The sequence below is a fragment of the Rhinolophus ferrumequinum genome, chromosome 18 (assembly GCF_004115265.2).
Source record: "Rhinolophus ferrumequinum isolate MPI-CBG mRhiFer1 chromosome 18, mRhiFer1_v1.p, whole genome shotgun sequence".
NCBI lineage: Eukaryota > Metazoa > Chordata > Mammalia > Chiroptera > Rhinolophidae > Rhinolophus > Rhinolophus ferrumequinum.
In genome coordinates, this window is record NC_046301.1 from 5,075,831 (window position 1) to 5,089,467 (window position 13,637).

At 37.4% G+C, this 13,637-nt stretch overlaps 1 protein-coding gene across 2 annotated transcripts in view; it reads left to right on the top strand.

The window, feature by feature from the left end:
- The window catches only part of ADAD1 (adenosine deaminase domain containing 1), a 32,569-nt gene that overhangs the window by 8,083 nt on the left and 10,849 nt on the right, over positions 1-13,637 (top strand). The window contains exons 6-9 of one of the 2 annotated variants that reach the window (XM_033134757.1): positions 2,480-2,605; positions 6,273-6,396; positions 8,141-8,311; positions 9,252-9,481. In XM_033134757.1, coding sequence (XP_032990648.1) covers positions 2,480-2,605; positions 6,273-6,396; positions 8,141-8,311; positions 9,252-9,481 — 651 coding nt within the window. The remainder of the gene's footprint in view (positions 1-2,479; positions 2,606-6,272; positions 6,397-8,140; positions 8,312-9,251; positions 9,482-13,637) is intronic. The other variant, XM_033134758.1, reaches the window with a different exon arrangement.

Here is a 13,637-nt window from a genome sequence, read left to right on the forward strand (position 1 = left end):
CTCTTAATATGGGAAGGAGCTTCAGTCTGTCTTGGCTCTGTGGATGTTTTCATTGAATAGTTGGATAGAATCCCAGATCAGTGATTAGCAAATAGTGCCGATTACTGTTGCCCTGAGAAAACAGGTGAATCTGTGAGGGAGGAAGAAGATGTGGTTAACAGTGCGCTTAAGGAGTCGAGTCAGTTTGCTGGGGTTTGGTCAAGAGTCAAGTGTCAGTCGGAAAAGGGAGGACAAACACCTTCCTTCAAGCTTATGTGTAAACACAGGCGTTGGATGTTACTGCTTTTGAAGAAAAGAGATTTGCACCCACAAAAATCTGAACAGCTCCTGTCGGGCCAGTTATAGAGGGTATCACTGTTTCCCAGCTTGTCTACTTTGCCATATTTCTAACTGGACCGTATCTTCATTAAAAATGATATTTTGGCTCTGAAGATAGGTTCAAGTTACTCGTGACACTAAAGATCACTTGAAATTAGCAACTCAAAATCATAGACTTGTGTTAATTGGCTTTATGTGTGTCATGTGTTTATCTCATCCTTCATTTCCAATAATTTGTAAGAATTTTATTTCCTCAGTAGCCAGCACCCATTTGTGGGGACAACAGTATTTCACTTGCTCCTTTTCATTCACACACGCTAATAAAAAATACATTTAGTAACTAAGATTTGATTATTTTCACAATATCGATCAGTTCCTTCAACACTCAATTAAGATCAAGAGATATTTTGATATGTCATTAAATAACAAATGTTCTTTGATATCGAATCTTTTTAATGTACAGTGAAACATTTTCTTGCCAAACACATAATTCTTGTTCTGTCAGTACTAATTGCAGCATATTTTTCTATTCTATCTCATAACAAAATAATTAACTATATATAGGACATGATTAAATAAATTAGAGTACATTCATTCTACAGAACCATTAAGAAGAATGAGGTAGCGCTAATGTCTACCCTTGAATGATGTCCAATACCAAGAAAATGCAAAAAGTGGGTTTTAGCATGCCCCAGTTTTTATTTCTTAAATTGACATATACTTATAGATTGTTTTTCAAAATATTCATAAGAAACTGGTAATAGTGGTTGCATTTGGAGAGGGAGACTTCTGAATATATATCTCTTGTATTGCTGTTTCAGTAAAAAAAAAAAAAAAAGTTTTAAGATACCACTAAATTGAATACTGCTTCTCTTGTACATGAGTTTAGGGTGCTAAGAGGAGCCCAGTTGCTGAGTACTCCTCATTCGTAGTTTTCCTACAGAAGGACCCAAACTAATTTATACACCACTTAGGATGCTTTGACCGATTTGAGGAAGTTGTAATAATAATCTGCACCTCCACATTTTATGCTTTATGATTACGTAAGAGAACGTAGCCAGTAGGTCTTCATGTTTTCCCCCAGAGCTTCATGTTGTCATTGACTTTGGGACTGTCCTTTCACTCTTTGATAATGTGACTTTATCTGGTTTTGCCAAGAAGACAGCATTGACAATATTAACAAAGAAAAGTGCAAGTTTAACAAATATTAACAAAACATGTAAATGGACTGCGTGAACTGAGTTGTATGCAGTAAGCAGAATCTTAGCTGAGATGCTAACATCGAACTTCTGTTGATTGTGCGCCTTTTAATGTAGTAATTATGAAGCAGATATAAAGAACTTCTGTGAAAATGATGATGAATTAACACATTTCATATATATCCACTGCGTGAGAGCAAAACAGTTTCATCGCTTTTCTGCTCTGAAAAAGTTGCGTAGCCTCTGAACCACTTGAAACCTCAGGAACTAGCTGTGGTTTACAGCAGAATGTCCAGAAATGCGCTGTTAAGTGATGCTGCAACCACTCCGTCTCTGGAACAGTGGCTCTTCACCAGGGATCCACAGCACCTGTGTGCAGCGCAGCAGGAGGCCACAGCCTGCCCCACACTTCAAAACTGTCATGTTTGTGTAAAAATCAGTGGGTGACTTCTGATGTACATCCGTCCTTATAAAGTGTTCTATAGTAATCCTACTTACTTAAAACTATCTTTAACCCTTTCAAAGTTTGGAACATTTTTAGTGGGGACTTGGAACTATGTCAGGTGTCTAGGGACGAGTGAGTTTCACTGATTATCACAGTGATTGGGGAAGACTGCTGGCATTCAGTGAGATGTCGGTTGTCTGGCAGTGTGGGACACTCCTGTACAACGCAGAATTGCCTAGTGTTCTTTATGAATTCGGGATATTTCATCAAATTTAAGTCAGTAATTTTGTAATATGTAGTATTTTTTACATTTTTTTACAAGAAGTTATCTTTAAAGCTCAATAACTTGTGTTTAGAATTGAATACTTTAAAATCCCAATCATGACATAAGTTATAAACTTGCTTACATATCTTGATAAATTATTAACTCATTCAATTGTGAGATTATAATAGAAATAATAGAGGCCCCTGGGAGAAAGCACAATGTTCAAATTCCTATTGCGTTTGTTTTTTCTAGAAGGGAGACACACACAGTATGCAAAGATTTCGCAGATTGTTAAAGAAACATTTAATCAACTAATTTATAATCATTCAGAATATCTGAAATGTAGCAATTCTCTGGCTGCTTTTATAATTGAAAGAGGTAAGTCCAAATATTTGGGATGTGTTAGTTTGTAGAAAAACTATTAAATGTCTTCATGATCTTAGCTGTACTGTACAGTAGTATTTTAATTAACTATCTCTGCCCCGTTGATAATGTTGTTTTATTAATTTGAAGTTGCCTTTTCTAGTAGGTGCAGGTCCTTAAACACAAAGGTTCTCAAAGGTGGGGATAAAGTATACCGACCAGGAACCAATAGAGAACTACAGAATGGTAAAACGCCTAACATTTTCAATAATGACTCGGTTGGAACCGCTACCAACCTGAAATCGAATCCCCATTATAGCAAACATTGAGAAGTACTCTATAAAAAGTAACATATTTTTTTTTTCATTTTCAAGTAAGAAAAGATTAAAATAGGAAAAATCATGAACCTTTGATTTTTATACTGGATATTATGATATGATTCCAACTACTGTTTATTTTCTATTTACTCTTTAATGATCTAGATTGATCACTACTTAAAAGTACTTGAATTTCATATTCATCTCTGAATAAGATATTAAAGATGATATAAAAACAATTTGAGATTTGGTTCCTATTCTTAAGGAGTTTTTAAGATCTAGGTGGGAAGAGAAGATAGTGTTGAAAGTCTAAGATACAAGTTAAAAATTGTTTTCTGTAATCCAAAAATGCATGAGAGTTCATAGATCGGAGAGAACCTACAGGGTTAAAATCTTTGGTAACAGATGAGACTTAAGCTGGATGGAACTTGAAGGGTTAGTGAGGTTTGGATAAATAGAGGAAAAGAAGACAGTCTTAGAGAAAGACCTAAGGGAAGAGAGCAGCAGTGAGAAAATTGTTTATGGGAGAGAGAGAGCTGTGTATTGTAGACGAGTATTTAATCGGGAGGAGTACAAAATGTAGTTAGGTTGATAAAATATTACCAGATTATGGAGTGGCTTAAAAACCACTCAAACGTGGGATTTAGTGAGGTTGATGCTAAGCAGTGAGAGATTTTTGCACAGGGATTGATAATGTACCATCCTTGTCAGAAACAAGCGTCAGACTCGGCTCTGCTCCTTAAATCACTGTGGGCAAGTTAAATACTTCTCTCCCTGCTTCAGTTTTCTTCTCATTTCTGAAAAATGGCAATAATAACCTCTACTTCATGGGTTGTTAGGATTCAATATGATTATGTAAAGTATTTTGCACAGTACTTGGTGTTTAGTAAGAGCTTAATTTATATTTGTGATGATTAGGATAATTGACAGTTAAGCAATAATGGACAACAAACAATTTTAAAAATATTACAGGCATGGAATCTGAATTAGGAACTCACAGCTAAGCTGGCTGTGATGGAGTACCTACATTAGAGCTGAGATAGCCATGAACAGGAAGAGAGAAAATATGTTTAGAAAATAACATCATGTCACGGTTACATAGGAAAATGGTGTTTCCCTACACACAGGGGATCTGGAAGCTGATGTGAAGTTGTGTGGAGAAGAGCATGGGTGAGAATAATAAATCTGGCTTTAGAAACATGCTTGTGAATGGGGTGGGGAAAGCCTGAGGAAAATCAAGTACACATTCCTGGAGTAACTCACACAATCGATACACACGTCAGATGGATTACAAGAAACCCCTGATGGGTACTGCGCAGCCAGCCTGTCTCCAGTAGGGTTGGTCACAGTCCCTGGGATGGCCATTTCGTACTTTTCCTTGGTTCTCAAACCACCCACAACTCTCCCATCCTTGCTGTCAACAAATGGCCTTGCCTCATCATTTTAATTGGGTAAGAAGCTTGTCAAATCCTAACTTCCTTCTGTCCTCTGCCACCAAATTTGTGTGCTTTCCTGCACTTGTGCCCGTCTTCTCCGCAGTAAAAGTGGAGGAAGGCGCTCTCCTCCTAAAGACTAGCCCCTCCACTTGCATTCTGATTTCCATTCCCTCTCACAGCTCAGTGAATTCCTTCTTTTGGTTATCCTCTTTCCTGCATTATCAGACTGGAATATCTTCATGAGACTTTGGAGGTCAAGTTACAAAGTTGAGAAAGAAGCTGAATTCTTAGCTACACCATTGTCCTTTGTAAGTCAACTTACAGTGACACCGTATAATTCCCTCTTACCACCCCCACTCCCACCCTTGCTGAAGCAGCTACACTAGAGATAATGGAACTTTATGTTTTCCATGTGCTCCTACTCCTCCTCTGTGTTTTTCCATCTCAGTAAATGGCATTCACCCAGTGGCTCAGACAGACTAAAAATATTAAATCATCCATGATTTATCCTTTTCCCTAACACCCTACGATTTATGTCTACGTCCTTTTGATTACGTCCCCGAACACTCTCTGATCATTCTTTTCCATTTAACCTTCATCATTTGAGACTTCACTCATCATCTCTTACCTGGACTACTATAACCGGCCCCTAACTCAGCTCCTTGGTCCCATGTACGGCATTCCCCGCGTACAGAAGGGATCCTAAAAGGTAACCCAGTGAGCCTTCTCCCTACCTTTAGTAGCTTTGCCACAGTTCTTGGGTAAAAGCCACAGCTTCTTCTGATCCCTCTTTCTCTAACCCCGTCGTAATCCATTCCCTTCACCCCCAGTCCCCCGCCCCTTTCTGAAGCACCTACACTGATCTCAAACCAGGGTCCACACAAGCTATTTCTTTTCACTGAAATACCCTTTACCTCACTCCTTGTGCCGCTTTGTCCTCATCCTGAAACTTAAACTGCAGTTTCATAGGGATTCTGCAACTAGTCTGCATGAGGTAACTCCCCCGGCCCCCCACTTATGTTTTCCATTAGCACCGCAGTTTTTCCTTCAAGGCCTTATCGCAGTTTGTGGTTTGTTTGGTCTTCTTTCTGCCTCTCCTATTAGAAGCATCGTGGGGGCGTGCCTGCTTACCATTTCACTCCTAGCATCTGCCGGGTACTTGTGGGACCTCAATAACTTTTGTTGAGTTAATGAAAGTCCTTTAGGTAGTTGCAAATGCAAATGTGAAGCTGAACTTTGAAAGACTAAGACTAAAAATTTTGTGAAATCGTCAACACTGAAATAAAAGAATGAGCAAGATATTCAGAGGAGAATATTTAGAGAACAAAATGCAGTGAGCTAGTGATTAGGCTGTAGAAAGACCACATAGTTAGGATGTGAAAGGAGAAAATAATTGTTTCTCTTCCGAGGGTAGTTTCAAGGAAATCTCAAATAGGACATAGCGATAAGTACATGGAGCAAAACTACTGGAAAAAACGTAAGGTGCTAGTTTCTTCAAAACAGCAGTTACAGTAGAACAAAGGAAGAAAGTGTAATCTGGTTTCTGGAGAGTTTGGATTAAGAAAAATTAGAGGCATTATATGTAATTTTTTTCATACAGAAGTAAAATGGCAAATGAAGGCTCTTAGCAGCCAAATAAATCAAGATGTAAAGAAATCAGATGCATATTTGAAAACCAAGTCTATCTGGTGATTCTACTTGTGGTAAAAATATAAATGAAATATCACAAGTGTAAACATCTGCCTTTTTAATTGAGATATTCCTGAAGTATTTAAGAATTTTTGCTTCTTAGAATCAAACTCTTATTTGATGAAATTGTAGAATTATTTTTCCATCTTTTTGGTCCGTACATTTCACTAACTTTAAAATGGTTGACCATAGGGGAAGGGGCAGGTCAGAATAAGCTGCTACTGTTAACTTTCTTTTCAGCTGGACGGTACGAAGTGGTAGCCATCGGCACAGGGGAATACAATTACAGCCAGGGCATTAAGCCGGATGGCAGGGTGTTGCATGACGCGCACGCCGTTGTCACAGCAAGAAGATCTCTCCTTAGGTAAGGCCACAGCTCTGCTTACTGCCACCGATTATTAATGCTCTCAGCTCAGAGGAACTACGTCTACTTGCCTTTATTTACAAATGCAGTTTTACTGATCTTGGAGCCAAGGATGTGACAGTCTCTTACGTATCCAGGCCATCTGTTATTTCCATGTCACTTTTGGAAACCTTATCGTAGGAACTGCAGTGTGTAGTCTGTGGGTTTTAGTGGATTTATGATCAAGATCTTACGAATCTGGTTTTAAGAGTCCTACAACCATTTTTAGATAAAAATGCCTTCTTTATTACTGATGAAAGTAATTGGAGAGCATAGCTTCAGCTCTGCACCAGGTAGGCTAGGTAATACTTCCCCCTGAATTAGCCATGTTTGTCCAAAGGCAGCACCAGAAACCGATGGGTTTCCACCTATGAGGTCTGTGCAAAGTTGACCACGTAGCCCAGTGTACATAAGGTGACTTTTATGCTGGCAGGTCTCAAAGAGAAGGAAAGGGCTGAGGTGAGCCTGCCTAGTTTCTCTTCCCAAACTCATCTGTCGCTTTGCTCCACGATTGAACAGCAGATGGAGAGAATGGTTAGGAACGTTACTCTGCAAGGCCCTTGCCATGAAAACATGAGACGTGGGAAATGGGTGCTACCTCCCTCAGTATCCCCGCTTTTGGTTCTCTTACCCCATTGAACTTACTTTTTATAAAACTTTTTGTGGAAATTTTCACATACTCACAAGTTGTCATAAGTTGTCACTTGTGAGTGAATAGGATAATGAATTTCGTCACTCAGTTATCAGCATTCTAATGCCATTCTGATACCACGATCCATTATCAGCATATCTAGTTATGAGCATTCTTCCGTTCTTATTTAATCTACGCACCCTCACTTTTTGTTGGTGGTGTTTTCTTTGCTGGAGTATTTCAAAACAAATTTAGACATACTGCTTTACCTGAAAAACTTAAGTTTGTATCTGTAATAGTAAGGAAAGAATCCTATAACCTTAGAAGGGAGGTTTGGGGCAAGTCCGTGAAGCTAATGCAACTGATTGTCCTACTGTCCTTGGTGCTTATTCAATTATTCGACCTCTTTAAAGATAACCTCTTGTAGGTTTATTTCTTCCCATGCTTGGCACTGTTGTAGATTGGTGCTTCATTTTTTTATGATGTACATATTTCTGATGATAGGGTTAAAAGCATCATGTGTTTTTTTTTTAATAAGCAAAATAGTATCTGTCCCTGATTTGATTAGTAGTGCCTTTCAGGAGGTCTGCTGTAGTTCTTAATGCAGCCAACGATCGTCACCGTATCCTTTCTGTGCTCTTGTGGTTTTGTCTTCAGAACAGCTAAGGAGCAGGAACCACTGTTGTCTGTCTGTCTGTCTGTCTTGGCAGGAAAGGGGAAACAAGTGAGGCAGCCAACTGACACTTCGCCAGGAGGCAGGCTGGGAGTAGGGTTCTCTGAGAAAGAAAAGGGAAGAATGAGTAGGGAAGCTCGTCTTTTGCAGGAGATGAGAGTGGAGCGGTCAAGAACTGGTGATTTCAGGCAGGTCACGGGACAGATGGGGCTCCGGGAGCCTGAAGACGCCTCAAAAGACTTCATTAAAGAAGGAAGGCTCAGAGTATTTTAGGACTTCTTGTCAGTATCAGAACTTCTGACAGAACAGGCACATTGCTCGTGGCACCTAGGAACATGATGCTCATTAAGATACATTTTTAAATTTTATGACTTGATAAAATCATAACCTATTTATTTTAGGTACTTTTATAGACAACTTCTACTCTTCTACAGCAAAAATCCTGCTATGATGGACAAATCAATATTTTGCACAGAACCAGCCTCTAATTTACTCACTCTCAAACAGAACGTCCACATTTACTTCTATATGAACCAGTTACCTAAAGGATCAGCCCAGATTAAGTCACAGTTGTAAGTATTATGGAAGTTGTTTTTAAAAGCAACGCGGTGACCATTTATCTGGCATTCTCTATCCCTTTGGCAAATAAATTCATATGTATCCATCGTCTCCCTCCAACGTTGATATGTTATTTGTAGACTGCAGGAGGCCACAAATTCTTTCTCCCTCCATCTCCCTCAGTCTTACCTCTTACTACTACTTAAATATTCCATGTACTTTTGCACTTACTTTCCTATGCTATTGCAGATATCCTTTCTAGCTTTAAGACTTCGTAAACTTTAGGATAGAGTGGATTTATGCACTCTTCACATATTCATACAGGAGTTAAGGAATATAGTTTGTTTTTCTGGTCAGTGTATGGCCAAAACTTCATTATCTTGGTGAATGGGTAGATTCAGCATGAAATTTCAATAATACAGACAAGCACAAAGAATAAAGTAAAATTCACTTCGAATCTGACCATCTAGAGATAATGGTGGGTAATATTAAAAATCCTTCCAGTAACACCTTTGAAAACAAGACCAATGAGGGTTCCTGGACAGAAACTTCAAGGAAAATAATTTTAGATTTTATTGTTTTAACATATTTTATTGAAGATGAATCTTGAATGCAAATTGTCACTTTTTTTTTATTCCCTCATTTTGCAGTTTTTAAAAATTTTCATACAGAGAAAATAACTCACAAACTATGGTAGGGAGAACAATTAGGTTTTTGTTTGCTTTTAAGGGACATAAAGAGTGGCAATAATATGAAATTTATCTTTGTTGGAAGGTCTAAATCTGGTTACTTTCTGTTTGGCATTCATCTTAACCTTTCTTCAGGTTTGCATCTGTCTGTTACTGGAATTGTAAGTTAAGCATGTTTGAGAACAATTCTTCGGTGGATATATTAATAGATTTGACTTTGTCAGCTTTGTTTTTTAAAGGAAGAAACTTTCTCTTCTTTCTCTAGGCGTCTCAATCCACATTCCATATCTGCGTTTGAAGCCAATGAAGAACTGAGTCTCCATGTGGCTGTTGAAGGCAAAATTTATCTGACGGTCTACTGTCCTGAAGATGTTGTTAATAGAGTAAGCAGTATGTCCTCAAGTGACAAACTGACAAAGTGGGAAGTGCTTGGTGTACAGGGAGCATTGCTGAGTCACTTCATACAGCCAGTTTATATCAGCAGCATACTTGTTGGTGAGTGCGGTTCCAGTACCTCCTCGCTCTTTTACACATAAACACGCTGTATTTTTTTAATTAGTAAAAAATCAGGCTTTGCATGTGGGACGCTTTAAGGTAAAAAACCAGATTCACTGTTTTGTTGAGCTTCTCATTTTATGGTAACTTGTAGTCACACTTAGTATAATATGACTTTTGTCATCTGATCAGGAGGCCAAGAATTAATATTTTTACATTAGCCAGTTATATGTATTCTGTCTTGAACTTTAGTTTGCACAATATTCAGTTTTTCCACTTTTCTTTTAGAAGATGTTTCCTTGAACTTCTCAAATATAATAGCTAATATTTAGTTATCCCCGAAATAAGAAAGGTATTAAATACCTACCCATTTTGGTTCTTTCCTACCCTTATGCGTTTTTCATACATTTCTTTATGATCTCAATCCGTCTGAATAGGAAGTAACTAGAACACAAAAATAAATGTGAATTAGTAAATTATCTCTTTCTTTGGTGGGGGATATTACAGAATGCTGTATTTATATTTGAGTGGTTTTCCAGACATTATCTCATTGACGAACAATTCTGGGGCTCATTTCTGTAGTTTTCATGAAGCCCTACGTATTTCAAAGTTTTAGTTACTCTGGTGAAACAAATACTACCGTTATGTGGCTGTTTTTTGCTTATATTTTGGTCGCAGTTACACATGCAAACGTTAGATTCTCACATGGCTAATGTCTTTGTTTATAGGTGGTGCTGTTTCTGTTCGTGAGTGTGTGTGTTTGTGTGTGTGTGTGTGTGTGTGTGTCTGTCTGTCTGTGTGTCTATTTATACCCATTTTTTAAGGAATTTTTCTTGTAAGTAATACTTTTTCAGTTGAGTATGTACGAGTGTACAGACTGTTGTGTTTTCTTGCCACTGTTGTTTGGTTTGGATTTAATGAGTTTTAAATAGGAAAATGGTTATTATTTGTTTAGTTTTATAATATTAAGCTTATTTTCTTTGTATAGGAATTGCTTGGTTCATAACACATTGCTTGGTTCATAATTCAATAGATTCAAAAGGGTATTCAGTGAAAAGCCTCCCTCCCATTGTAGTGCCCAGGCACCCATTTTACCTTGTGGCATCCATGTTTATGACATAGTTCGTTGCTTTTCTTTCCAAATATAGTCTATGCTAATAGAAGTAAGTGCACAATTTCTTTTTTTTTTTATTTTACATGAATGGGATCATACAATTTAATACTCTTCTGCATCTTTGTTCATTTAACAATATATCTTGGAAAGTTTTCCCTGTGAGTATATAAAGAATTCCCTCATTATTATTCATGGCTTGCTGTATGGTATTTCTTTGTATAAGTGTACCATAAGTGTACCATTTATTTAACCAGTTGTAGCTTGATGGAATGTTAGATTGTCTCTGATCTTTTACAGCTACCAAAATGCTATACTGAATGATCTTTTTACATTGCTTTTTCACACATTTTAAAGTGTATTTGTAAGGTGAATTCCTGGAAGAAGAATTGCAGGTCAAAAATGTATGCAATTTTAGAAAATATTACCAAGTTACCCTCCAGATCACATTCCTACTGGCAGTTTTACATGAGAGTGCCTGTTTATTCACACCCTTAAAAATGGTTTTCTCTAACTGCTTCTTTTCTTAGATTTAATTTGATTACTAAAGTTCGTCTTTGCCATGTTTTCTTTTAGTCAGTTCATAACGGGGGTGCCAAAACAATGTATACACATGACTTGTATTTATCTTTTGTTATCGGTATATATTGAGTATTACAATTTTAATACATTTTTTCCTTTCTTAAAATGTGTAAAAAAAATTTTTTTGGCACCCTCTGCATACTTTCTCAGGCACTTCAAACTTATGTCAACCTTTAGGAAAGACTCTTTTTCTTGATAAATGTCTCTAAATTATCCAAGAAATGTCTGTGGTTTTTCTAGAAACACAGATTTAGCTTTTAAGGCTTTCTTTGACTTTTGTGAAGAAAAATCTTTTAGAATTTGTTATTTGTATGATGTAACTCTGCTATATTTTGTTTCTTAAAAGGATGGATACAGATTCTTTTAAAAATTATTTAGTATTAATAGTTTGGAACACGGACTTATTAACAATTAGATCTCGTTATTTTGACTGTCATCTTGCATGTAACAATGGAGACACCAGGTAGCTGTAAAAACACTCGAAGTCTGTAAAATTGCTTCTTCCTTCTTTCTTGGCATATTGTGGGACACATTGAAAATGAATTTGTTGGTGTTCTGTCTAGTGTAATGTAAATGATTTTAGTGTGTTTCAATTGTTCGTAAAAAAGGCAGATTTCTGAACCTCTTATCTCTATGTGGGAGTGGGGGAGGGCAAGGAGTTTCGAGGCTAAAGAATATACATTGCAAAAGCGCTGCCTTGATTCTGATTCAGCAGGTGCGATGGCTCACTTTGAAAAATATGCATTTAAAGTATGAGTACACCAAAACAATGTGATTTGGATAACTAAAAGAATCTTAAGAGTTCATTGAACTTTGTTAGTCATCTAGTACAGCTTCTCACTGTAAACTCTTTTTATGCCATTCCTGATACAGGATCATCTAACCCTGGTTTAAAAGCATCCGGTAATGTGGGATGTGGGATTTAATCAGTCTACTCCATTAGTTAAATAGCTCCAATTGTTTAAAACAAAATTCCTTCTTATTTAGAATTAAAATTTGCTTCCCCTTAATCCTGTACCAAGTGACAATATAGATTGAATCTGTTTTTTATAATACCTTGTCCTCTTTTCTCTGAAGCCGTACAAAATTCTTTGCAGGTCTTCATTTTCATTCTTAGAAACATAATTTAATATATCGGTTACAAATGGAGAGAGTATTATATTTTAAGACTTTATTTAACTTTTAAAAAAGTTTGCAGAAATATGTTTTATGTTGCAGATGTTCTCAGATGTTCCTTTTGTCATTTTATGGTAATATTTTTCTTTTTTAAGAAAAAATCTTAGGCTTGCACTTAAAAAGGCATTTACTATTAATTCAACAGAAACTAATTTCATAGTAATATGGAAAAAAATCACTTTGCTTAGATATTTAAAAATAGTTGGATTTATATTTTTCCAGCTTTTAAAAGTATATTTTGCCTTCAGTATCCTATTAAGATAAGATCATCTGTCAAAGTACTTCAAGAATGTGTGTCCAGAGGTTATTTCTACCCAGGAGTCCGTTTCAGGTGTTGATTTGAATTGTGCAATTGGATTGTAGAGAATACTAAATGCTGATTCCCTCCTAGTGAAGAAGTCTGTTTTAAACATAGTTCATGGACTTTTAAGAAGCATTTGATAACCTTAGAGGTTCTAGTGTGGATTCTTATCTCTTTAAGAATCAGTAATATGCAGTCCAGAATGTTCCTAAAATACTTGAATCATTCAGTTTGCTAGTGAGCAGAGCCTGAGCTTTTGGGATTAGGTTCAGCTCTGACAGCCGTATCTGAGCGTAGCCAGTACCTGGAATCTCACTGCTGTTCTGCTAAGCCTGATGCGCTTAAAGGCAGGTGCTTTGCCACACTGACCTTGGGCTGGCTTATCTTAGGAGGTCAGGAAACATTTCAGAAATACATGCTTTGAGTCAGCCTGTTTTATTTTTGAAAGAGCTTTTATTTTTCTACTTAATGCTAACTCTGCTGCCTGGAACACTTGAAAAGTAAATTTGATCTGTCACTTTTTACTCTTCTTGCTGCCCTTCAGGCTCTCCTGGAAGCTTTTACAGGCGACTGGCAGTGCATCACTGTCGTCATCCCTAGCGATTCTGATGTGCATCCAGGGTTGATGACCCCTGCTCTCTGTGACCTAATCTCTTATGCTCCTTTCTCATGTGCCACTTATTGAGCCACCTACTACATGCTAGGTGCTGTGCACACTTACCGACTCTTCTCGGGGCACCATCCACATAAAATACAGATGAGCGTTAGAAATACAAAGACAAGGCGCTTCCTGCCTTTCTGTCTTCACCTATCCAGACATCGTTTGTGTTTCACAGGAACATGGTTTGTTTTCTCCAGATGTTCTGTAACACATGGGTGACAGTGTTACAACGGAATGCCTCAGACTAAATATGCCGTTCCAGAGGTAGTATGACCAGGGCATCCTTCTTAGTGATGTTGTGTTGTGTGCTAAACCTGTGTTCTAA